General features: G+C 43.9%; 1 protein-coding gene across 1 annotated transcript in view; it reads left to right on the forward strand.

Moving 5' to 3' along the window:
• LOC139382482 (arginine/serine-rich coiled-coil 1) overlaps positions 1 to 26771 on the forward strand; it is a 179677-nt gene that overhangs the window by 90842 nt on the left and 62064 nt on the right. The window contains exon 6 of the mRNA XM_071126559.1: positions 12182 to 12233. Coding sequence (XP_070982660.1) covers positions 12182 to 12233 — 52 coding nt within the window. The remainder of the gene's footprint in view (positions 1 to 12181; positions 12234 to 26771) is intronic.

Below are 26771 nucleotides of genomic sequence, written 5' to 3' on the forward strand. Positions count from 1 at the left end.
ATTCACGCAGTCTCCTCTGAACAGTTGGTGTTTTTTTTGCGACTGCACTTGACACTTCAAAAGTTCTTAAGTTTCCAGATTGACTGACCTTCATGTCTTAAAGTATTGATGGACTGTCATTTCTCTTTGCTTATTTGAGCTGTTCTTGCCATAATATGGACTTGCTCTTTTACCAAATGGGGCTATCTTCTGTATACCACCCCTACCTTGTCACAACACAACTGATTGAGCACACCTGTTAATTGAAATGCATTCCATGTGACTACCTAATGAAGCCGGTTGAGAGAATGCCAAGTGTGTGCAAAGCTGTCATTAAGGCAAAGGGTGGCTACTTTGAAGAATCTCAAATATAAAATATATTTAGATTTGTTTAACAATTTTTTTGCTTACAACATGATTCCATATGTGTTATTTGATAGTTTTGATGTCTTCGCTATCATTCTACATTGTAGAGAATAGTACAAATAAAGAAAAGCCCTTGAATGAGTAGGTGTGTCCAAACTTTTGACTGGTACTGTTCGTGGAAAAGGGAGATGGATGTAAAGGGAGTTAAATTAAAAAAGAAGAGAACAGAGAGAGATGCTCCGTCCTAGTGGTGTCTTAGTTACCGCTCCCTTCAGCCCTCTCTCGCCTTCACCCCGCTAAAACCCAACTTCTTTACTAGAACTGGAACCCTGCTTCTTTAAAAATAAAGAAAACCATTGAATGATTAGGTGTTTACAAACTTTTGACTTGTACTGTATGTGCATGTGGGTGCGTGTGTTATGGTCACAGGCAGTCCAGTATTGGATTATGAAGTGTTAGTGTGGTTGAAATAAAGGAGTGATCTCTCTCTTCTTTGCTTCTCTTCTTCTCCCTCTCTCCTCTGTTCTCCTCTTCTCCTCCCTCTCTCCTCTGTTCTTGGGTCTGTCGAAGGGAAGGCGGGGCGGGGGGGTTACAGGTTATGACTTCTGCTGACTCCAGTACTCAACTAATCAAGATGAGCCTCTCTCTTTCGCCCTCTCTCACTCCTCCATTCTTTCCCCTGCCAAGTGGAGCGGACGAAATTGAATATAGTCTAATAAAAATCTAAGGACTGACAGAGGGAGATAGAGGAGGTGGTGTGGCGGACAGGCGTGGAGGTGTCCATCCATTAAAATAAAGGGAGTGCAAGAGAGAGAGGGGGGGGGTGAGAGAGGGATAGAGGAGTGAGAGAGGGAGAGGCTATCCTTGATGGCTGAGTGAACAGGGAAGACGGACCAGACAGTTTGTCTGAGCTTGCCTGGCTGGTGCAATGGAATAGTCCCAAAAGTCATTCAAAAACAGACTGGCCAAAGGTAGAGAAAAATTGTCCTGATATATACATTAAGTGTACAAAACATTATGAACACCTGCTCTTTCCATGACAGACTGACCAGGTAAATCTAGGTGAAAGCTATGATCCCTTATTGATGCCACTTGTTAAATCCACTTGAAGTGTAAATGAAGGGGACTTTGTATTTATTTAACCTTTATTTAACTAAGCAAGTCAGTTAAGAACAACTTCTTATTTATAATGACGGCCTACGCCGGTCAAACCCTGACGATGTAGGGCCAATTGTGCGCCGTCCTATGGGACTCCCAATCACGGCCGGATGTGATGCAGCCTAGATTCGAACCAGGGACTGCATTGACGCCTCTTGAACTGAGATGCAGTGCCTTAGACTGCTGTGCCAATCAAGAAAGATTTTTAAGCCTTGAGGCAATTAAGACAAGGATTGTGTGTGTGTGTACCATTGAGGGTGAAGACAGAAGATTGAAGTGCCTTTGAACGGGGTACGGTGCTAGGCCCACCGGTTTGAGTGTGTCAAGAACTGCAACGCTGCTGAGTTTTTCACACTCAACAGTTTCTTGTGTGTATCAAGAATGGTCCACCACCCAAAGGAAGTCCAGCCAACTTGACACAACTGTGGGTAGCATTGGAGTCAACATGGGCCAGCATCCCTGTGAAACGCTTTCGACACCTTGTAGAGTCCATGCCCCGGCGAATTGAGGCTGTTCTGAGGGCAATCGGGGAGGGGTTCATGTCAATATTAGGAAGGTGTTCCTAATGTTTTGTACACTCTGTGTATGTGAGCTAGTTTGTCTCTCTGTGTGTGCGTGTTCGTTTGTGTGTATTCCGTGATCTCCTTAGTGGTCTGGGTCCTTATTCCCTAATGTAAAAACACTTGTATTATCCTCTCAGACTACTCTCTCTCCCTCCACACCCCGCCGTAAATTGACACTTGTTGTGCTTCTGGTGGACAGCGTGGTCGATAGATAATACCAGTGAGCAGGAAAACATTGTCTGCAGACAGTGTCTGTGGCCTAACCCTCCCTGACCTACCCTGACCCCTCTTACTGGTTTAAAAGCTTTGAAAAGCTTAACGGGTCAATCTGTGATTGTTACATCAATTTTTTTACTTTTAAATGAATTATATATATCCATTGCTTCCATGTAACTTATAAATGCCTCATGAGCTTAGTTCAGTGTTGTTGTTGTTTGAGCTGCGGATTTCCCCTTTAAGAATATTATATTGTGTTTGTTGTCTGGCTCAACTTTCTTAGGCCCTAATAGCTTCAGAGACAGTGGACAGGAATAGTCTACTCGTTTCCCGCCTTTGTTTTGACTCTTAATGCCATCTTTGTTGTTCAGTATATAATGTTATACAAGCAGAGGCCTGAGAGCTGATGGGTTTCTTTCTGCATATATGATTTAAGTGTACATTTATGTGTTGATGATACACTGAGGCCATGGACAGTATATATTAGAGGTCGACCGATTAATCGGAATGGCCGATTTCAAGTTTTCATAACAATTGGAAATCTGTATTTTTGGACACCGATTTGGCCAATTTATAAAAAAAATTACACCTTTTATTTAACTAGACAAGTCAGTTAAGAACACATTCTTATTTTCAATGACGGCCTAGGAACGGTGGGTTAACTGCCTTGTTCAGGGGCAGAACGACATATTTTTACCTTAGCTCAGGGATTCAATCTTGCAAACTTACAGTTAACTAGTCCAACGCTCTAACCACCTGCCTCTCATTGCACTCCACGAGGAGCCTGCCTGTTACGGGAATGCAGTAAGAAGCCAAGGTAAGTTGCTAGCTAGCATTAAACTTATCTTATAAAAAACAATCAATCAATCAATCAATCATAATCACTAGTTAACTACACATGGTTGATGATATTACTAGTTTATCTAGCGTGTCCTGCGTTGCATATAATCGATGCGGTGCACATTCGTGAAAAAGGACTGTCGTGGCTCCAACGTGTACCTAACCATAAAGATCAATGCCTTTCTTAAAATCAATACACAAGTATATATTTTTAAACCTGCATATTTAGTTAATATTGCCTGCTAACATGAATTTCTTTTAACTAGGTAAATTGTGTCACTTCTCTTGCAACAGAGTCAGGGTATATGCAGCAGTTTGGGCCGCCTGGCTCGTTGCGAACTGTGTGAAGACAATTTCTATCTGACAAAGACAGCCAACTTCGCCAACCGGGGGATGATTTAACAAAAGAGCATTTGTGAAAAAAGCACAATCGTTGCACGACTGTACCTAATCATAAACATCAATGCCTTTCTTAAAATCAATACACAGAAGTATTTATTTTTTTAAACCTGCATATTTAGCTAAAAGAAATCCAGGTTAGCAGGCAATATTAACCAGGTAAAAATGTGTCACTTCTCTTGCGTTCATTGCACGCAGAGTCAGGGTATATGCAGCAGTTTGGGCCGCCTGGCTCGTTGCGAACTAATTTGCCCGAATTTTACGTAATTATGACATAACATTGAAGGTTGTACAATGTAACAGCAATATTAGACTTAGGGATGCCACCCGTTAGATAAAAATTTCACTGAAATAATAAACGTTTTGTTTTCGAAATGATAGTTTCCGCATTCGACCATATTTATGACCAAAGGCTCGTATTTCTGTGTGTTATTATGTTATAATTAAGTCTATGATTTTATATTTGTTAGAGCAGTCTGACTGAGCGATGGTAGTCAGCAGCAGGCTCGTAAGCATTCATTCAAACAGCACTTTTGTGCGTTTTGCCAGCAGCTCTTCGCAATGCTTCAAGCATTGAGCTGTTTATGACTTCAAGACTATCAACTCCCAAAATTAGGCTGTTGTAACCGATGTGAAATGGCTAGCTAGTTAGCGGGGTGTGCGCTAATAGCGTTTCAAACGTCACTCGCTCTGAGACTTGGAGTAGTTGTTCACCTTGCTCTGCAAGGGCCGTGGATTTTGTGGAGCAATGGTTAACGATGCTTTGAGGGTGGCTGTTGTCGATGTGTTCCTGGTTCGAGCCCAGGTAGGGGAGAGGAGAGGGGCGGAAGCTATACTGTTACACTGGCAATACTAAAGTGCCTATAAGAACATCCAATAGTCAAAGGTATATGAAATAAAAATGGTATAGAGAGAAATAGTCCTAAACTACTATATTAACTACAACCTAAAACCTCTTACCTGGGAATATTGAAAGGAACCACCAGCTTTCACATGTTCTCATGTTCTGAGCAAGGAACTTAAACGTTAGCTTTTTTACATGGCACATATTGCACTTTTACTTTCTTCTCCAACACTTTGTTTTTGCATTATTTAAACCAAATTGAACATGTTTCATTATTTATTTGAGGCTAAATGGATTTTTATTGATGTATTATATTAAGTTAAAATAAGTGTTCATTCAGTATTGTTGTAATTGTCATTATTACAAATAAATGTAAAGAAATCGTACGATTAGTCGGTATCTGCTTTTTTTTGGTCCCACAATAATCGGTATCGGTATTGGCGTTGAAAAATCATAATCGGTCGACCTCTAGTATATATACAGGTGCATGAGTATATAGGAAGAAGTCTGTATGTTAAATTGGGTTGAGATCTGGTGGCTGAGACGGCCAGGTTTATATCGTTTTCATGCTCATCTAACCGTTCACTGACCACTCATGCACCGGGGACATAGCCATGGTAGCTAAAATAATGGTCTGCCCCCTTAGTTAACTCTGGAAGCACCTGCTTTCAATATATTTTGTATCCCTAAGTTACTCAAGTGTTTCCATTATTTTGGCAGTCACCTGTACATACAGTAAAAGAAGTGGAAGAATAATATTATATTATAATAATATTCACATTTGGATTTTGTTTTTCATGTAAAGTGAGTGAAATGAAGAACACAGTGTTCATACGAGACGCGTGCCAAGATGCATGGGGCGGCAGGTAGCCTAGTGGTTAAGCGCGTTGCGCCAGTAACCGAAATTAACCGAAAAGTTGCTGGTTCAAATCCCAAATATGTTGATTTGTCCTTGAGCAAGGCACTTAACCCCACTTGCTCCTGTAAGTCGCTCTGCTAAATGACTAAAATTAAAATGTAAATGTCATTCCTGAGTCCCAAATAGCACCCTATGGTCAAAAGTAGTGCACTACATAGGGAATAGGATGCCAGTTGAGTCTTAACCTGTTTTTTTTGGTCCGTCTGATCGGTTTGCTAGGAGACTGAAGCTGGAATAATGGCTTAAGTCTCCCACTCAACCCACTGGTACTGGTTGTCTATGGGCGAGAAGAACAGAGAGATAAATACTGGAGGGATAGAGGGAGAGGTGGGAACAGAGGGGAGGTAGAGAGTGGAAGAGAGAGGGATAGTGATAGAGCAAGGGGTGGTGTAGAAGAAGAGAGAGGGGAGGTGGCAGGGAGGGATGAAAGGACCTTTCACTGTCTTTACACGGTCAGCCAGAGGATCCGCTGAGACAATGGAGAGAAATCCCCACTGCTGTGACCAAGAAGAGGGCCTCACGCCAGACAGACCTGGAGAGAGAGAGCGGGTTAGAGCGAGAGGTGCAAACCTGATGGCACGTGAACCTGATGATGAGTGTGTGTGTAATTGGCTTAGGCTGCCGAGCGGATCAGTGTCCTCTGTGTGTGGAGATAATAGACTAGAGGGAGGCTGGAGGACTGGAGCAGCAGACAGAGAGAGGGAGAAGAGGCCTCCTGCATGGATGGACCTCCACCCCTCCTCATTTAGGCCCCTACACCTGGATGAACACACACGCAAGTACACACAGGCGCGTAGATGTGCATACATGAACGAACGCATGGACACACACACACACCATCCTCCTCTCTGCTCTCACACCCTGCTCTTCACACTATAGGCTTTATTTAACCTTGAACACACATTTTTATAGTTGAACAAATACATTTTTCTTGTTTAACACACAGTAGCTATCTAAAGTGGTGGTTAGCTGTACCTCGAGCCCTGAAGTAACGAAACCCTGAACTAAATCTAAATGACGCCGATACATCTACTCCAGGTGTTCACATGACAAGGTTTAATCTATTGAAAGTGTGTTTAATTTGGTGATTATCTGGTGATTGTCTATCTGTGGGGGGTGTTTGTGTTCCCGCCTACATGTTTGTGTGTATGCTCCTGTTTTACTATACTTCTGAGTACCAGAAGTCCTCACTAGAATAGTAAACCAAGGAAAGTGAGGACATTTTGCCGGGTTAAAGTTAGGGTCAGGTTTAAGGGAAAAAAAGATTTTGAATTAGAATCTATTGTTTCTCCCCAAAAGGCATAGTAAAATAAACGTGTGTGTGTGAGTGAGTGAGGCAGGTTAGATGTGTGCTCTGTAACAGAGGATGTGTGTACCGGTGAGAGGCGGGTCACAGCAGGACTGTTCTCCCGGGCGCCTGTCAATCAAACCAGGATCTGATCAGGCTGTCAGATGGCGTCGCCCCCCCATTTGAAACGACAATAACAACAATCAGACAACCATTAAAACGACATGAAAGCCTCCTTTCTCTTTCGCTCTCCCTCTCGCTCTCTCTCTCCCCGTTCTCCTGCTTTTCATCTGCGGGGAGTTGTGAGGAGGAGAAGTGAAACTTTTTCTCTTGTTGGGCGGGCAACGCGCACGCACAAAGACACATGAACACACACACACACTCGCCCCTGCGGCTCTCATGGTGTGATTTTTCACGAAGGAGGGAGAGAGAGACAAACTGGGCTACTCTACCTCTCTTTTTTTTCCTCTCTTTCTACTGTTTTTTTATTGCCGTTTGATTGGCCAGAGTCTAATTGAAGGGCCAAGCAATTTCAGATGCAGCGGGCATCGCAGGGACCCAGCTGGAGGTTTGGAAGTTTGGGAGGCGAGCGTTGCCTCTGGGGAGGACAATTAAAGGTTTATTTTTTTTATTGTTAATGAATTACGCAGAATGAATCGCGTTCTCGCTCATTCTCTCTCTCTCTCGTTCGTTGGCTGTCTGTGTGAAATACGGACGCAGAAGAGCCTGTGGTCTGCGCTCTACCTAAGCCAGAGAGAGCATGGTGTACACACACACACACACACACACACACACACACACACACACGGGCAAGCATCAAAATGAAAGTTGGATCAAGGATCAAAGGTGAAGGCATTGTAGTAGATTGGTTGAATGAGAGAGCAATTGAACAGGTTGTGGCGCAAACAAGCCTTTTTGTGATTGAGCTCATTGATGTCAGATAGGGATGACAGATGTATCACAAATACAGACACAGCTGGGAGGCTCTGGCCTTGTACCCGACGCTGCATATATGTCCCTCAGTGTTCAATTAACCATAAAATGCATTTTGTTACAAGGTCATTTTGTTTTAGACAGTCCAACACAAAAAAACAGTATTGTATGAAGCTATTGGATTCCATTTGCTGTGTATTAGAATGTTGGCTTGATATGTTTAGTCGGTTTGTGTTGTTTAAAGGCATGTCTGGGCGTGCTCGTCATTTAGGCCTACTTTGTCTTGGTCAGTAAAGCTCTCTCCCTATTGCTCTTTCTTTTTCGTTCTCTCTCTTTCTCACTTTCTCTCTCTCTCAATTCAATTTCAATTTAAGGGCTTTATTGGCATGGGAAACATGGTAACATCGCCAAAGCAAGTGAAGGAGATAATAAACAAAAGTGAAATCAACAATAAAAATGAACAGTAAACATTACACTCACAAAAGTTCCAGAAAGAATGAACACATTTCAATTGTCATATTATGTCATATTATGTCATATTATGTGCAAATAAATTAACATACATTTGCGTTGTATTTAAATGGTGTTTGTTCTTTACTGGTTGCCTGTTTCTTGTGGTAACAGGTCACAAATCTAGCTGCTGTGATTGCACACTGTGGTATTTGGGAGTTTATCAAAATTGGGTTTGTTTTCACATTTTTTGTGGATCTATGTTAGCTGAGGGAAATATGTCTCTCTAATATGGTCATAGATTTGGCAGGAGGTTAGGAAGTGCAGCTCAGTTTCCACCTCATTTTGTGGGCAGTGTGCACATAGCCTGTCTTCTCTTGAGAAACTGGTCTGCCTTTGGCGGCCTTTCTCAATAGCAAGGCTATGCTCACTGAGTCTGTACATTGTCAAAGCTTTCCTTAATTTTGGGTCAGTCACAGTGGTCCAGTATTCTGCCACTGTGTACTCTGTGTTTAGGGCCAAATAGCATTCTAGTTTGCTCAGTTTTTTGTTGTTAATTCTTTCCAATGTGTCAAGTAATTATCTTTTTATTTTCTCATGATTTTGTTGGGTCTAATTGTGTTGCTGTCCTGTGGCCATGTGGGGTCTGTTTGTGAACAGGTTCATCTCTTTGTAGGTGATGGTAAGGTTTGGGAATTGCTTCCTTTTAGGTGGTTGTATAATTGAATGGCTCTTTTCTGGATTTTGATAATTAGTGGGTATTGGCCTAATTCTGCTCTGCGTGCATTATTTGGTGTTTTACGTTGTACACAGGGTATTTTTTTGTAGAATTCTGCATGCGGATTCTCAATTTGGTGTTTATCCCATTTTGTTAATTCTTGGTTGGTGAGCGGACCCCAGACTTTACAACCATAAAGGGTTCTATAACTGATTCAAGTATTTTGAGCCAGATCCTAATTGGTAAGTCAAATTCTATGTTTCTTTTGATGGCAGAGAAGTCCCTTCTTGCCTTGTCTCTCAGCTCGTTCACAACTTTGTGGAAGTTACCTGTGGCGCTGATGTTTAGGTCGAGGTAAGTATAATTTTTTGTGTGCCCTAGGGCAACGGTGTCTAGATTAAATCTGTATTTGTGGTCCTGGCAACTGGACCTTTTTTGGAACACGATTCTTTTGTCTTACTGAGATTTCCTGTCAGGGCCCAGGTCTGACAGAATCTGTGCAGAAGATCTAGGTGCTGCTGTAGGCCCTCCTTGGTTGGACAGAAGCACCAGATCATCAGAAACAGTAGACATTTGACTTCAGATTCTCGTATGGTAAGGCTGGGTGATGCAGACTGTTCTAGTGCTATCGCCAATTCGTTGATATATATGTTGAAGAGGGTTGGGCTTAAGCTGAATCCCTGTCTCACCCCATGCTCCTGTAGAATGAATGTGTGTTTTCTTGCCAATTTTAACCACACACTTATTGTTTGTGTACATGGATTTTATAATGTCGTATGTTTTCCCCCAACACCACTTTCCATCAATTTGTATAGCAGATCCTCATGCCAAATGGAGTCAAAATCAACAAAAAATCAACAAAGCATGAGAAGACTTTGCCTTTGTTTTGGTTTGTTTGTTTGTTTGTTTGTCAATTAGGGTGTCCAGGGTGAATATGTGGTCTGTCATACGGTAATTTGGTAAAAAGCCAATTTGACATTTGCTCAGTACATTGTTTTCACTGAGGAAATGTACGAGTCTGCTGTGATAATGATAATGCAAAGGATTTCCCCAAGGTTTCTCTTGACGCATATCCCCCGGTCCTTGGTTCCAAATATTGGGGAAGATGCCAGAGCTAAGGATGTTGTTAAATGGTTTAAGTATAGCCAATTGGAAATTGTGGCCTGTATATTTGATCATTTCATTGAGGATACCATCAACACAACAGGCGTTTTTTGGTTGGAGGGTTTGTATTTTGTCCTGTTGTTAAATCAATGTAATCTCTCTCTCTCTCCCTTCCTCTTTCAGCCTCTGTCTCCCCCACTGTCTCTCTTTCTCACTCTCTCTCTACCTCTGTCAGTATCTCTGTTCTCCTGGCCATCGAGTAACTTTCATTGGAACTCAACTGGAATAACTGCCGCGTCGTGCCAAGCCACGCGCTGTCTTGGCACAGGATCCATTTTCATCATTTGACATGTTTATTTAACCGTTATATTAAGCTCTGCATTTGTCACGTTACGAACCAAACAGGGGCCGGCTATTCTTCATATCATTTCCCTCTTCTTTTCTTCCCCGGGTGTAAATACACATGGTGTTGTATGGCAGAAGCCTGGGGGGCAGTGTAAACAAATGCAAATGTTTTTTTTTTTTTGAATGACTGTAACTAAGATGATTGAAATGCATCATTATTATCCAGGACAACTTAAGCTCTGTGATGTTTCTGCCGACTGGTTGTTATGCGTCACGACGAAGTGTTGTTGTAATATACTGTTGTACAGGATGGTGGGGGGTGGATTGTGCTTGTTAGTGTTGTGGATACTTGTTAGTGTTGTGGCAAGGAAACAAAACACGAAGTGGACTTAACTTCTTTAGGAAAACAGCCCTAATGTTGGAAACAAACATTATGTTGTCATCCAGAGTCACATGTATTTATTTCCCAAGCTATAGCACGCAATATTTTATATACAGCAGGTGTTTAAAGGACCAAAGAGTTTGGTCTGCTTTGTGTTGAAATTTTTGCCATGGAAGAAATATTGCAATACTGGTATCGTCACAGTCCGTGTGGGTGGGTGTAGGGGTGGGCGCGGGCACCCTTGTGTGTATGTTTGGGCCTTGGGTGTTCTCCTGCCACTCAGTCATCTCTCCCAGTCTGATTGATAATTACAGCTGTCTGACAGTCCCAGTTCTACTGAGTTTGATCCACACTGTCACCTCCACCAACGGGAACAAAACCCTGCACCCCGCCACTCTCAAAGACCCACTCGGAGACTAACCCATGTTTTTAAAAAGGTGGGGAATATCAAGTTTCTTTATATCAAGAGATGGGGTGGGGGGAGGTTGACGTGTTTGTCATCTAAGACATAGCCGAGTGACACTTTTACATTAAAGGGGGTCATTATATTTTCCCGGCTGCCACGAAAAGTGACGTTTTTTACGAAGTGACAAGTTTACAGTTTGATAAATCAAATTTATGCGAGATGAGGAGAATGCATGGCGGGCTGTCAGCGGTGGGGCCCGCACCTCTCTCGCCCGCTAAATGATACTCCCAGGCACCACATTCGAATTCCATCCCATTAGCATTTAATTTCTCCTCTAATCCTACACATCCTGTGTGTGTGTGTGTGTGTGTCTGTTTGTGTGCGCGTGCGTGGCTTGCAGTATAACAAGACCGCACCTTGCTTCCCAGAGAGCAATCTGAAGCAGCGGGCCGGGTTTTATAACGCTTTCACCCCGATGACTATCATTCTTCCTTGACAATTAAGACTCCTCAAATCTAATAGCAGAGATATTGGAATTACACCCGGCCCTTTGAGGCATGTCAAAACGCTGCTCAGCCCGCCTCCCGATACAGCTGTCAAAGCAGCAAGCACACACGCAAGCACACACACACACACACACACACACACACACACACACACACACACACACACACACACACCTATGCATACGCAAGCACACACATGCTCCCACATGTATACTCACATGTTCAAATTCACACCCACACACCCACTACAGGACAGAACTATCATGACTCTTTTATATCTCCCACTTAAATGTGCTCTGTTTTTCTTCTCTCGAAAGACTTGTTACTGGCGCTTTTCTTTCATCTTTCCTTTCATACCCCTTGAGTGCGTTGCTTTTCAGAGAGAGAAAAGTGCTTTTTATTTGGTGGTGCTGCAGATGCTCTGCCCCCAGTGTGCTGTTCTGTTGACTCTCGTCTGAAACCCACAGTAAACGCTCCTCCGTCAAGTTCCAAGGGCCATAGGGGTGTAATCATTGTACTCCAAATAAGTAATAACCACATAACTGAAAAAAGCTATTTATACATGAGGCTAGTTTAGTGTTAAATGTTCACACCAGAGAATATGTTTCAGACACCGGGAAAAAAAAACACACTAAATATTTTTTCCCCGTATTAATTGAAAAATGTATTGTAAAATTATAGTAACGAATAAACACAAAATAAATTATAGCAGTGTTAAAGCTATCCAGTGTGATTCTAATGGTTTTTTTCTCTTCTCTCTTGCAGACACCTGCAGAACAGGCCAGGGCTCGACTCCAGCTGGTGCTCCAGGCTGCAGGTCAGTGGCTGATCCAAGTACAGTCCTTACACAGACACCTTATCCTGTATCGAGGAAACACTTCTGCCCATATAATTTACCTCTTCAAATTTACACAGCAATACTTTTGTCCTTTTTGGTAATTTAGCAGACGCTATTAACTCGAGCGACTTACAGTAGTGAGTACATACATTCACACTTTTTCATACGGCCCCCCCTCTTGTTTAGGGCCAAATAGCGTTCTAGTTTGCGCTGTTTTTTTTGTAAATTCTTTCCAATGCGTCGCTCGCTCACTCGCTCACTCACTCGCTCACTCACTCACTCACTCACTCACTCACTCACTCACTCACTCACTCACTCACTCACTCACTCACTCACTCACTCTAGCGTCCCCAGTCTCCACTACTTCCGGCCCATGTTCTTCCTGTAGGCGAGCGCCTTTCAAACACGCATAAGTCATATTTCATCATCTGAGCTGTGTGTACATTACACTCTGTGTTTTGAGGAGTCATATTGTGAACCAGATGTGACGGGCTGAAATTGCGCAGAGGGAAACCACTGCGACGTGTTTACAGTCAGGCCTGGCTGTCAGGCCCCATGTTTTTTTATTTGAGGGAGAGGGAGAGAGAGAGAGTGTGTGTGAGTGCAATTAGGTTTGTGTGTGTGTCTGCGTCACAGGAAACATACGAAAGGCCCCGACAGCCATGCATCATTTCAGAACCACCCACCCCTGTCTGCTGCACAGGCCTGTGAAAGACATCCTAAACATCCAAGTCCCATACAGACAGACGCATACATACATACACACACACACAACCTTGTGGAACTTGTGACATCACACTAAATAGGGAGAGGGTGAGGTGAGAAAGGGAGGTAGAGAGAGGAGTAGAGGTGAGGAGGGAGTGAGAAAGAGAGGAGGAATAGAGGAGGCAGAAAGAAAGATTGAGAGACAGAGTGCAAGGAAACGAGGGAAACGAGGGAAAGAGTGAGGAAGGAAACGAGGGAAAGAGTGAGGAAGGAAACGAGGGAAAGAGTGAGGAAGGAAACGAGGGAAAGAGTGAGGAAGGAAACGAGGGAAAGAGTGAGGAAGGAAATGAGGGAAAGGGGGAGGAAGGAAACGAGGGAAAGAGGGTGGAAGGGAAAGAGGGAGGAAGGAAACGAAGGAAAGAGGGAGGAAAGAAACGAGGGAAAGAGGGAGGAAGGAAACGAGGGAAAGAGGGAGGAAGGAAACGAGGGAAAGAGGGAGGAAGGAAACGAGGGAAAGAGGGAGGAAGGAAACGAGGGAAAGAGAGGAAGGAAACGAGGGAAGGAGAGAAGGAAAAGAGGGAAGATAGAGGAAGGAAACGGAGGGAAGAGAGAGGAAGGAAACGAAGGGAAGAGAGAGGAAAGAAACGAGGGGAAGAGAGAGAGAAGGCAAGGAAACGAGTGAAAGAGAGAGCGAGAGGATGAATGCTGGCCAGCCTCCCCAGTCTCTCCATGTTTTCCTAATTTCCGTTGGATATGAATGGTGCTGCTATGTTGAGTGTCTGGAGTTGAGTAATTTGTGTTTATATGGTACTGTCACTGCTGCTGATCAGAGGCCTGTGGTTAATATGGACACTGACACGGCAACACAACCTGTCTGTCTCCCCCTTATAGTGCACTACTTTTAACCATGTTTTTCAGAAATCCTATTTGGATAATTCCCGTATCTCCTGGTTATTGCGTTCTAATTCCAGGAATCTTCCAACTGGTATTTCTGGGAATTTTGAAACACTACGCTGGTGGTGGTAGGCTAGTAAGGCAACTACCACTGAATTAGTTAGAAAATAACTTCGGTGCTTTGTCCCAGACACAGATGAAGACTTGTCCCCCTGTTAAACGCATACTCAATAGATCACCTCCATGAGTCTAGGACCAGGCTCAATCTTTGCCTGGAAAAGTGTCCGCAAGTGTCTTTTTAATGGAGGGCCAGGAGTTTTTCCTATTTGTCAGGAAAGGGAAAACTCTCTTCTTTATACTATTCTGTTAAATGTACTTACTCTACCTGTAGAATCCACAGTATTTACTTTAATGTCATCATCATCTTCCCAGCCCCATAACGTTGTCTGGTGAGTGTGTGTGTAGATCATAGGCTGACAGTGAGTGTCACTGGACGTGAACGTTACTCCTGAGTATCAGTGGATAGCAGGCTCCTATCGTCTTCCTGGCCTCGCCTGCATGACTGTGTGCTAATAGTGATGCCTGTCTCTGTCTGGGAGAAAGGCTATAGTCTCTGTGTGTGCGTCCGTGTGTGAGATTGTGTGCACATTATTACAGACTCATGACCTCCAGCCTACCCCCCCCCCCCCCCAGGCGATACTAATGTACTCCTAATGCCAGCGGGCCGTCATAAAAGAACCCCGGGTTTAAGTGCAGTTCACCTCTGGAAAGCAGAGCAGATAACAGACGGCCAGATGCGCACACACACAGCGTGTTTAATGCACCCACCGTGTCTCTGGCTTTCCTCTTCTCTCCACAGAACCACATCCGTAATAAGCCTTGTATGACCCAATAGAAAGGATGCCGGCTGCCTCACTCTTTTAGTCGACATTCTAATGTTGCCGTCATTCCTCTGACGCCTCGGCAGATTTGGGCAGGATCTTGGATCTCTCTCTCTTCTCTTTAATTTACTATTTTTTTCTCGTTCCCCCCCTTTCTACGACTTTTGACCAGGGCCTATAGGCACCCTATTTCTTTAGTAGTGCACTATATAGGGAATCTGGTGCCATTTGGGACAGACAGTGTCTCTTGAGGTAGGGCCAGTTCTGACACCTGCACTGCCGATCCAATGGACGTTCCACTTCCTCTCAGGTTAGAGAGGGATGACACACAGCTGGACAAGTCTGTGTGTGTTTGTGGTGGTGGTGGTGGAGGCGTTTCATGCATGCGCGGTACAGGCGCATACACATGTCTTTGAGATGTGGAGTTGGTCTAGCCATTCAGGCCCTATCCTGCTTGTCATCCCATCTCCAGGCCCAGCTTGGTCCCAGTATTGATGATGTCCAGTGGTGTATTAGCTGTGATTGAACACCCGCCCTTCAAAGGATTTAAATTAAACATCTATTAGACTCTTGTTCATGCCATAGAGGAATTGCAATGAGTTGGGATTACATTCCAATATCACTCTATTCCTTATTTACAGTGCATTCGGAAAGTATTCAGACCCCTTGACTTTTTCCACATTTAGTTACAGCCTTATTCTAAAATGGATTAAATAAAATCTACACACAATACCCCATAATGACAAAGTATTAAATATATAAATGTATTAATTTTTGTTTTTTAAAAATACCTTATTTCCATAAGTATTCAGACCCTTTGCCAAGAGGCTCGAAATTGAGCTCAGGTGCATCCTGTTTTCATTGGTCATCCTTGAGATGTTTCTACAACTTGATTGGAGTCCACCTGTGGTAAATTCAATTGATTGGAACACACCGGTCTATATAAGGTCCCACAGTTGACAGTGCATGTCACCAAGCCATGAGGTCGAAGGAATTGTCCGTTGAGCTCCGAGACAGGATTGTGTTGAGGCACAGATCTGGGGAAGGGTACCAAAACATTTCTGCAGCATTGAAAGTCCCCCAAAACACACTGACCTCCATCATTCTTAAATGGAAGAAGTTTGGAACCCCCAAGACTCTTCCTAGAGCTGGCCACTCGGCCAAACTGAGCAATTGGGGGAGAATGGCCTTGGTCAGGGAGGTGACCAAGAACCAGATGGTCACTCTGACAGAGGTCCAAAGTTCCTCTGTGGAGATGTGTTACGAACCGGCTCATAGGCCATAACAAAGAGGGAGACAACGCAGAGATAAAGAAATAGCAAAAATATATTTATTAAATAAAGTAACCTGTATACAAATGACAATGGTGTGTGTAGCCAGTAGTGTAAGTGAGTGGATGCATGCATAGATGGTGATAATGAGGGGTGTTGAGAGGTGCCAAAATAAACTAATACAAAGAAGCCTCAAAATGCCACAACAAAAACCGAATGGTGTGTCTGCGTGGAGAGAGCCTCGTCGATGTATGGGGGGAGGTGGATTTATCCTCGGGACACACCCGAGCCCAGGTGTGTCCTATTTAGCTAACGACCCTCACAGCTCCACCCACCGACATCTTATTACGGAAAACAAGAGCAGAGAGAAAGAATTCGGCAGACAGTGGGAGGGTCGTCCAGAAGGACAACCATCTCTGCAGCACTCCACCCATCAGGCCTTTATGGTAGAGTGGCCAGACGGAATCCACTCCTCGGTAAAAGGCACATGACAGCCTGCTTGGAGTTTGCCAAAAGGCACCTAAAGTCTCTCTGACCATGAGAAACAAGATTCGCTGGTCTGATGAAACCAAGATTGAACTCTTTGGCCTGAATGCCAAGCATTACGTCTGGAGGAAACCTGACACCATCCTTACGGTGAAGCATGGTGGTGGCAGCATCATGCTTTGGGGATGTTTTTAGGCAGCAGGGACTGGGAGACTAGTCAGGATCGAGGCAAAGATGAACGGAGCAAAGTACAGATAGATCATTAATGAAAATCTGCTCCAGAGCGACCAGGACCTCAGACTGGGGTGAAGTTTGACCTTCCAACAGGACAATGACCCAAAGCACACAGCCAAGACAACACAGGAGTGGCTTCGGGACAAGTCTCTGAATGTTCTTGAGTCGCCCAGCCAGAGCCCGGACTTAAACCTGATCGAACATCTCTGGAGGGACCTGAAAATAGCTGTGCAGCGACGCTCCCCATCCAACCTGACAGAGCTTGAGAGGATCTGCAGAGATGAATGGGAGAAACTCCCCAAATACAGGTGTGTCAAGCTCGTAGCGTCATACCCAAGAAGACTCAAGGCTGTAATCGCTACCAAAGGTGCTTCAACAAACTACTGAGTAAAGGGTCTGAATTATATAAATGTGATATTTCAGTTTTTAATTGTTGTCATTATGGGATATTGTGTATAGATTGATGAGAGAGAAACATTAATTTAATCCATTTTAAAATAAGGCTGTAACAAAATGTGGAAAAAGTGAAGGGGTCTGCATACTTTCCGAATGCATAATTCCTTATGCATTTGGAAAGTATTCATACCCCTTCACTTTTTCCACATTTTGTAGAATGGGGTGCCAGGTGGGACACAGACTATTCTAGGGTCCATCTGCACTGCAGGCCCTGACTGATCACCAGAAGCTAGGCCTTGTAATTATAGTGTCAGTGTAATGAGCATGGCCTGTCCTCACCCATTCCATTAGCTCAGTGTTTAAACTGTGCGTGCATGTGAGCCATTCACGTGTGTGTGTGTTTGTACTTGCGTGCGTGCATTTGTCAGTGTGTGTGTTTATGAATTTGTCACTACATTAGGAGCATCTGTTGTCTCTACTCCATTCACCCTTTTAGCCGCTGAGTGGATACTCTAATTGATAGGGAAGCACATGCAGAATGATGACAGAGTCCAAAAATGAACCATCTCCCGTTCTCACCCTCTCATTCTTCTGTATATGTCATCTCTCTCATTGTCTTTCTCTCAACTTGTTTCTCTCACTCTGTTTCCTCCCATCTCTCTCTCTCTTTCTCCCTCCCTCCCTCCCTCTCCTTTTCTCTCTCTCCCTCCCCCTTTCTCTCTCTCCCTCCATCGCTCGCTCTCTGTCTTTGTTCCAGTGAGTATGGTAGAGCAGATGTTGGAGGTTTGTGAATGTTAATGTCCTGACGTTGTCGCCTGCCCACCGTCACATAAGCCCCTGCTCTCTCCTCCTTTCCTCCTCTCCTCTCTGAGCGGCCGCCAGTCTTTCGCTCCCTCTCTCTCGCTCTCCCTCCTGCCTCCCCAGAGATCCTTAAAGCCACCCGCTCACTCTCCCTCCCCCCTCCTCTCCCCATCCTCCCCTCTCCTCCCCCCATCCTCCCCTCTGCGCCTCTCTTTGTCACTCGATGGACTCCAGGACTCTCTCTAGTCAGTAGAAAGCAGATCATCCCCTGGCTAAAGCCTCTCAGGCCTTTGTTGAGCAGGAGCTCTGTGGGCTCTGTGGGCCTGTAATGAGCGCTCTCGGCTGGGCCGCTGGCCCGCTTAATGCTCACTGGGGCCTGGGGGGTGGTAAGGGAGGGCCAGGAGGTGGGTAGTAGGGGGGCAACACTGGCCCCCTATGAAAGAGCTGGAAAGATATGTTTATGGGTCACTTCCTGCCTGGCCTGAGCATTGAGCTGGGGGGGGGGGGGGGGGGGGCTTCATCCACACCCCTTGTTTTTTCGGCTATTCCTCTCTCAATCACGCACACACACACGCACTAATCTAATCGATTCAAGATTCAGAGGATTTATTTTTTCCCAAAAACAGTGTGTGTGTGTGTGTGTGTGTGCGATAGTCGCGTTATGTGTGTTTTTGTACACGTGCAAGTATGTTTGTGTGTCTGTAGTGCCAGGTTCCCACATATGCCCTGTGTAGCGTGATATTTCTCCCTGTCTGTGTCTTTGCCCACTAATCCCCAGTGTCAACATTAGGCCTTTAGATGGCCTTCTGTTGCTCACTCTCCTCAGACACATGTGCCTCTATTCTACTCTCCACCCTCCACCCAGAGTGGCTGTCAATACTCCTTCTGAAAGACACACCAATACACACATGCACGTGAACACACATATGGGTCTTTCGGTAAATAATGGGGCCAATGTGTGACATCGGGATAAACATTTCAAAAGAGTTTGAAACAAAATTAAAAAAGGATTTTCATGCAGTTCCACTTCGAGGAATAAAAGTGAATATATGCAAATAACTTCACCTATATTTAATAGAACTATACGTCCTTTAAGCAGGGTTCATACAGACATTGGCATGTCAAATTCAATGAATTTCAGGGACTTTTTCAAGCACTTTATTGTAGTTGTCAAGGACCTCAATGTTCTAAAATTGTACAATTTATATAATTGTACGTATAGGTCCTAATATAGAACCCTCCCCAAAAAATGCATGCAGAAAGTCCAAAAAAGTTGTCCATTACCACTTTAAAAATAATGCTTTTTTTTAACGCCTTGCCAATGCATTGATAATCAAATTAGCATTGCATTCTAAAATATGTGAGAATTAAATGGACATTGCCTAAATAGATTGGATGCATGCATGGCCATTTTTCTGAAGCTTATGTGGCCGACGCAGGCACACATAATAAAGCCATGAGTAGCGGTGACATTAATCTCACCATTTGAATGTTTTTAGAATGAGAAAGTGACCAAAAAACCAGGTACCTTTTTTAATGGAAGGATTTGTATGGAAAGCCAAGTTGTAGCCAACATTCGATGTTGTCTTCCTCATAATAACCACACGTGGTTTTACCGCAACAGAGTATCGCAACACCCTTCAATTGAAATGGTAGGAAACAAACATAAGTGGCCATCTCTCACAAAAACATATAAAAAAATCTTATCCCAGATAATTATAAGGAAGCAGGAGAACTTATAAATTGCCAACAATTATTACAAGGACTTTTCAAGCACCAAATTGAGGAAATGTCTGATTTTCAAGGTATTCCAGTACTTGAATTTCTGAGCTCCAAATTCATGTAGGCTACTTCGAGCCAAATTGCAGGTGTACCATGGAAACCAAAATGTATTTGTCATATTATCCAATTATCCCTGCTGTAAATTTTATTTTATTTATTTTACCTTTATTTAACTAGGCAAGTCAGTTAAGAACAAATTCTTATTTTCAATGACGTCCTAGGAACAGTGGGTTAACTGCCTGTTCAGGGGCAGAACGACAGATTTGTACCTTATCAGCTCAGGGCTTTGAACTTGCAACCTTCCGGTTACTAGTCCAACGCTCTAACCACTAGGCTACCCTGCCGCCCCAAGCGGAGAACAACATATGATGATCAACATCAATTGGCTAGGGGTATTAGATCCAATGTGGATCCAAGCACAACTGTCTTCAACAGCGTAACGAATGAGACACCAACATATTCTGGACATTCCTCACTAACACCATTTTTCCAGCACTCGGGGTGTCCTCGCAGCTGTTCATCACTTGACTGTAATTCGGAAAATTCCTTCCTGGATCAGATGATGATGTGTGAAAATATCAACCGTAAATATCTGGACACAAGTATTATGCATAATTATTGAAGAACCACGTTAATGACCGTATCAATTTCAGTTTTAAGTATCAAGATACGGTGACTTTACACAGCATTGTGATAGTTACACAGCATTTCTGAGATCTCTATAAAATAAAACTGTCTGACAGCTAGATCCAGCATTCGTAGTGTTCAATTGAATATATGATATGACAACTTACACTGCCAGGAAAGTTATGTTTTATGTCACATGATTTTGGACAATCTGTCAAGACACCAACCATGATAAAGTTGTGAATTTTATTGACTAGATATGAGCCCCCTTATATCTTAATGTAATGACATGAAAAAAATACTTATCAACAGCTTTAACAAGTTGTCCGGCATAGGAAATCCTCACTGTACCCTAGGTTATGGAAAGACCCATATGTGTATGTGTACACAAACACATGCGGGTACATCATACACAGATGCGCATGTACAGGCACGCGCACAGGCAAACACTCAAGTAATATCTCCCTCTCACTCTTAAGACATGCGCATAGACACCTGCACACCAACACATCCATGTACACTTCTACACTTGTCCTCCCTGATCTATCAGCTCCTCTACTGCATTAAGGTGTGCGTCCTAAATGGCAACCTACTCACATAGTGCACTACTTTTGACCAGAGCCCTATGTGTGCCATTTGGGACGCAGGTATCAGCTTCCACTCAAATAAACCTCTGCTCGCTAGTCCCTTCTTAGCCCCTCATCAATAGGACGTGTTTGCAGAACACCCAGTGGGGTTAAAGGTCATCAAAACCTTTTTTTCTCTATTGGAACCATTGATGACAGAGAAAACAAACACTCCTTAAGATCTCTTCAGAGGAGAGTGGTGAACTTGGCAGCGGCCGTACCTCACTGCTAGTGGTATAGCTAGCTATAGTTGGAACACTAACATGGTCTTTCACTGTGTGTGTGTGTGTGTGTGTGTGTGTGTGTGTGTGTGTGTGTGGGTGGGTGGGTGGGTGTGCGCGTGTGTGTGCTCGTGTTAAGCAGACAGGTCTTTAAATGGGAAAGTTGGGAGTCCCCTACTCCCCTTTGGTGATTTGCAATTGAAACCAAAATAGGTGGCGAAGCAGTAGCAAGACACACACACACACACAGGGCTATATAGAGAGCAAGGTCGAGGCTTAGGGGCATGTGATTTGACTAATTCTTACACAGTAAATGGGAGCATTAGGGGTCTCGGGCCCCTCCAGGGGTCCTGTGGCCCGCAAGCAGGGCCCGAACAGATGTGGGCTGAACAGACCACATACATTGAGGGGTGTCACCTCACCCCCTTCTAGAACTAATGGGCTAATTCGGCACGTTTAGGCAACTGCCGCCCTTTGTTGAGGAGCAGGGTGAAGGCGAGAGAGGGCTGAAGGGAGCGGTAACTAAGATGCTAAGACACCACTAGGACGGAGCATCTCTCTCTGTTCTCATCTTTTTTAATTTAACTCCCTTTATATCCATCTCCCGTCTCCACAAACAATACCAGTCAAAAGTTTGGACACACCTACACATTTTTCTTTATTTTTATTTTTTTCTTCATTGTAGAATAATAGTGAAGACATCAAAACTATCAAATAACACATATGGAATCATGTAGTAAGCAAAAAAGTGTTCAACAAATAAAAATATATTTTATATTTGAGATTCTTCAAAGTAGCCACCCTTTTGCCTTGATGACAGCTTTGCACACTCTTGGCATTCTCTCAACCAGCTTCATGAGGAATTATTTTCCAACAGTCTTGAAGGAGTTCCCACATATGCTGAGCACCCGTTGACTGCTTTTCCTTCACTCTACGGTCCAACTCATCCCAAACCATCTCAATTGGGTTGAGGTTAGGTGATTGTGGAGGCCAGGTCATCTGATGCAGCACTCCATCCCTCTCCTTTTTGGTCAAATAGCCCTTACACAGCCTGAAGGTGTGTTTTGGGTCATTGTCTTGTTGAAAAACAAATGTTAGTCCCATTAAGCGCAAATCAGATGGGATGGCGTATCGCTGAAGAATGCTTATAGCCATGCTGGTTAAATTGAATTCCTTGAATTCTTGAATTCTAAATAAATCATTGACCCCAGCAAAGCACAATCAAAGTGTCCCCATCAAAGTGTCCCCAGCAAAGTGTCCCCAGCAAAGCACCATCACTCCACCTCCTCTGTGCTTCACAGTGGGAATCACATGCAGAGATCATCCGTTCACCTACTCTGCGTCTCACAAGGACACGGCGGTTGGAACCAAAAATCTAAAATTTTGACTCATCAGGCGAAAGGAATGATTTCCACCAGTCTAATGTCCATAGCTCGTGTTTCTTCGCCCAAGCAAATCTCTTCTTATTATTGGTGTTCTTTGGTAGTGGTTTCTTTGCAGCAATTCGACCATGAAGGCCTGATTCACGCAGTTTCCTCTGAACAGTTGATGTTGAGATGTGTTTGTTACTTGAACTCTGTGAAGCATTTATTTGGGCTGCAATCTGAGGTGCAGTTTATCTCTAGTGAACTTATCCTCTGCAGCAGAGGTAACTCTGGGTCTTCCTTTCCTGTGGCGGTCCTCATGAGAGCCAGTTTCATCATAGCGCGTGATGGTTTTTGCGACTGCTCTTGACACTTTAAAAATTCTTGAAATGTTCTGTTTTGACTGACCTTCATGTGTTAAAGTAATGATGGACTGTCGTTTTTCTTTGCTTATTTGAGCTGTTCTTGCCATAATATGCACTTGGTCTTTTACCAAATTAGGCTGTCTTCTGTATTCCACCCCTACCTTGTCACAACACAACTGATTGGCTCAAACACATTACGAATGAACGAAATTCCACTAATTAACTTTTAATTAAGCACACCTGTTAATTGAAATGCATTCCAGGTGACTACCTCATGAAGCTGGTTGAGAGAATGCTACGAGTGTGCAAAGCTGTCATCAAGGCAAAGGGAGGCTACTTTGAAGGATCTCAAATATAAAAGATATTTTATTTCATAGTTCTACAATGTAGAAAATAAAGAAAAATCCTTGAATGAGTAGATGTGTCCAAACTTTTGACTGGTACTGTACATACGCACGCACGTCCACACACACGCACACGCACATGCAAACTGAACATACTCACACTTTCCTCTCCCTTTTTTTGCTTTCAGTACATTTTCTATCTTCACCATGTCCCTATATCATAATCATACAATTCCATCCCCTTCTCTCTGTCACACTGTATAGCTGAAGCTGTGTGATTATTAGCTGCACTCTGGACATGGTTGTCACAAACTTCAGACAGTAGTTACCTCACTCTCACAAGGTCTGTGTCCCAAAAAGGCACCCTTTTGCCTACAGTATGTCATTCACTACATTGATCAGGGCCTGGTGCCTTTTTGCACTACACAGGAAGGGGGGTGCCATTTGGAACGCAACCCAGGGATTTTCCCTTGAAGATATGTCCCCCTCCTACGTTCCAAATGCAGGAGAAGCCCATTGTAATAACTGTAACTATGTCATCATAAGTTTGTACTAGCAGTATTATTATCGGGAGAGCAATTGATCTGAGGTGTGGGGTTTGAACAGTTTGGGGGGTTTCCCCTTACATGATGCTCCATATCTGAACTCCACACTGTACCTGAACAGTCACGAGGTGAAAAATAAATTATGATTATTGTGGCAAATAACTTTAAAAAAAAAATGTTTTAAAAACTTTGAATTGGACCTGTTTGAGTTTTGAGAAGACCAGTCACACACATTCAAAATATTGTCATAATCAGTTATTGAGTGAACTGACACGAGATCTGAAAAACAGATTCTGATTATTATACAGGTTTGTAAATGAACTTTTCGATAGGGTGTCCTGTCATAGTTTTGTGAAGAGCAATAGTAAGACACACAAGTCTTCACATTCAGAATATTTTCATAATCAGTTTGAGTATGTTCCCACGGAGAGAGGATATACAGTAATGTTTCAACCCAAAGCTATTGAATAAAGAAGTTCCAATGTTTAGTTGCTAAATCAAACAGGATAGTTCCCTTTTAAATATCTAGCAAGTGATTTGATTCAATGCTCTTTTTTCAGTTTCCTCAAACCAGTAATTTCGCTTCATTCCCCTATGTGACAACAACCCAAGCTACATTGTTTTTCTGCCACCACATTTGTCCCAACATCGCAAAAAAAAAGCCCCTTGACGTCGGAATTCCTCCCCTTCCGTCAGTTAAAGGCTGGTTCTGTGATTATTTGAAAGGATAATAGAGGAGTGACAGTCTGTAATTTGTGGCCTGTAACCATTGATCAGACTGGATTTATGTGCCATTACCTCACTGTTCCAGTCAACAGTCGTAATTATGCCCTTCAAAGGGGAAGTGCTCAGCCCGCCGCGCAGCCCCACCAAATACCTGAATAAGCTTTTATCAAAGAGGCTGAGGGGGCACCCCCCCCAAACGCACTTAACCGAATTAGACTGATTGAGATTGACACTGTGGCACATTGACTGATACCCATATGGAGGGATGGGTGGGTGGATAAAGGGATGGATGGGTGGAGTGATAGCGGAATAGAAGGATAGAGGGATAGGATTCCGTAATAGAGTAATACGGGAGGGAGGACTGGGAATGTAGCTGGTTTTCTTCTCCTGTTGTGGAATGACAAATCAAATTTTAATTGTCACGTGCACCGAATACAACAGGTGTAGGTAGACCTTACCGTGAAGTGGTTACTTAATTGTTCAGCAGTCTTATGGCATGGGGGTTGAAGCTGTTAAGGAGTCATTTGGACCTAGACTCCGGTACCGCTTGCAGTGTGGTAGCAGAGAGAACAGTCTATGACTTGGGTGACTGGAGTCTTTGACAATTTTTTGGACCTTCATCTGACACCACCTAGTATATAGGTCCTGGATGGCAGGAAGCTTGGCCCCAGTGATGTACTGGGCCATATACACTACCCTCTGTAGTGCCTTACTGTTGGATGCCGAGCAGTTGCCATACCAGGTGGTGATGTAACCCGTCAGGATGCTCTCGATGGTGCAGCTGTAGAACATTTTGAGGATCTGGGGAGCCATGCCACGTCTTTTCTCTTGTGCGGAAACGTCGTTGTCGTACCCTCTTCACGACTGTCTTGGTGTGTTTGGACCATGATAGTTTGTTGGTGATGTGGACACCAAGGAACTTAACTCTCGATCCGCTCCACTACAGCCCCGTTGGTGTGAATGGGGGCGTGTTCACCCCTCCTTTTTGTGTAGTCCACGATCATCTCCTTTGTCTTGCTCACCTTGAAGGAGAGGTTGTTGTCCTGGCACCTCACTGCCAGGTCTCTGACATCCTTTGCTATAAGTTGTCAAATCAAATCAAAGTTTATTTGTCACGTACGCCGAATACAACAGGTGTAAACCTTACAGTGAAATGCTTACTTATAGGCTCTAACCAATGGTGCGGAAAAAAAGTTGTGTGTGTGTAGGTAAATAAAGAAATAAAACAACAGTAAAAAGACATTTGAAAAAAGAGTAGCAAGGCAATATACAGACACATGTTAGTCGGGCTTATTGAGGTAGTATGTACATGTAGGTATCGTTAAAGTGACTATACATATATGATGAACAGAGAGTAGCAGAAGTGTAAAAAGAGGGGTTGGCGGGTGGTGGGACACAATGCCGATAGCCCGGTTAGCCAATGTGCGGGAGCACTGGTTGGTCGGGCCGATTTAGGTAGTATGTACATGAATGTATAGTTAAAGTGACGATGCATATAATACAAACAGAGTAGCAGCTGTGTAAAAGAGGGGTTGGGGGGGTCACACAATGCAAATAGTCCGGGTAACCATTTGGTTACCTGTTCAGGATGGCTTGGGGGTAAAAACTGTTGAGAAGCCTTTTTGTCCTAGACTTGGCACTCCGGTACTGCTTGCCATGCGGTAGTAGAGAGAACAGTCTATGACTGGGGTGGCTGGGGTCTTTGACAATTTTTAGGGCCTTCCTTTGACACCGCCTGGTTAGAGGTCCTGGATGGCAGGCAGCTTTGCCGAGCAATTGCCGTTTGAGGATCTCAGGACCCATGCCAAATCTTTTTAGTTTCATCAGTGGGAATAAGCTTTGTCGTGCCCTCTTCACAACTGTCTTGGTGTGTTTGGACCAATCTAGTTTGTCATTGATGTGGACACGAAGACATTTGAAGCTCTCAACCTGCTCCATTACTGCCCCGTCGATGAGAATGGGGACATGCTTGGTGCTCCTTCTCCTGTAGTCCACAATAATCTCCTTAGTCTTGGTTACGTTGAGGGATAGGTTGTTATTCTGGCACCACCCGGCCAGGTCTCTGACCTCCTCCCTATAGGCTGTCTCGTCGTTGTCGGTGATCAGGCCTACCACTGTTGTGTCATTAGCAAACTTAATGATGGTGTCGGAGTCGTGCCTGGCCATGCAGTCGTGGGTGAACAGGGAGTACAGGAGGGGACTGAGCACGCACCCCTGGGGAGCTCCAGTGTTGAGGATCAGCGTGGCAG

This window comes from Oncorhynchus clarkii, chromosome 24 (genome assembly GCF_045791955.1).
Source record: "Oncorhynchus clarkii lewisi isolate Uvic-CL-2024 chromosome 24, UVic_Ocla_1.0, whole genome shotgun sequence".
Lineage (NCBI taxonomy): Eukaryota > Metazoa > Chordata > Actinopteri > Salmoniformes > Salmonidae > Oncorhynchus > Oncorhynchus clarkii.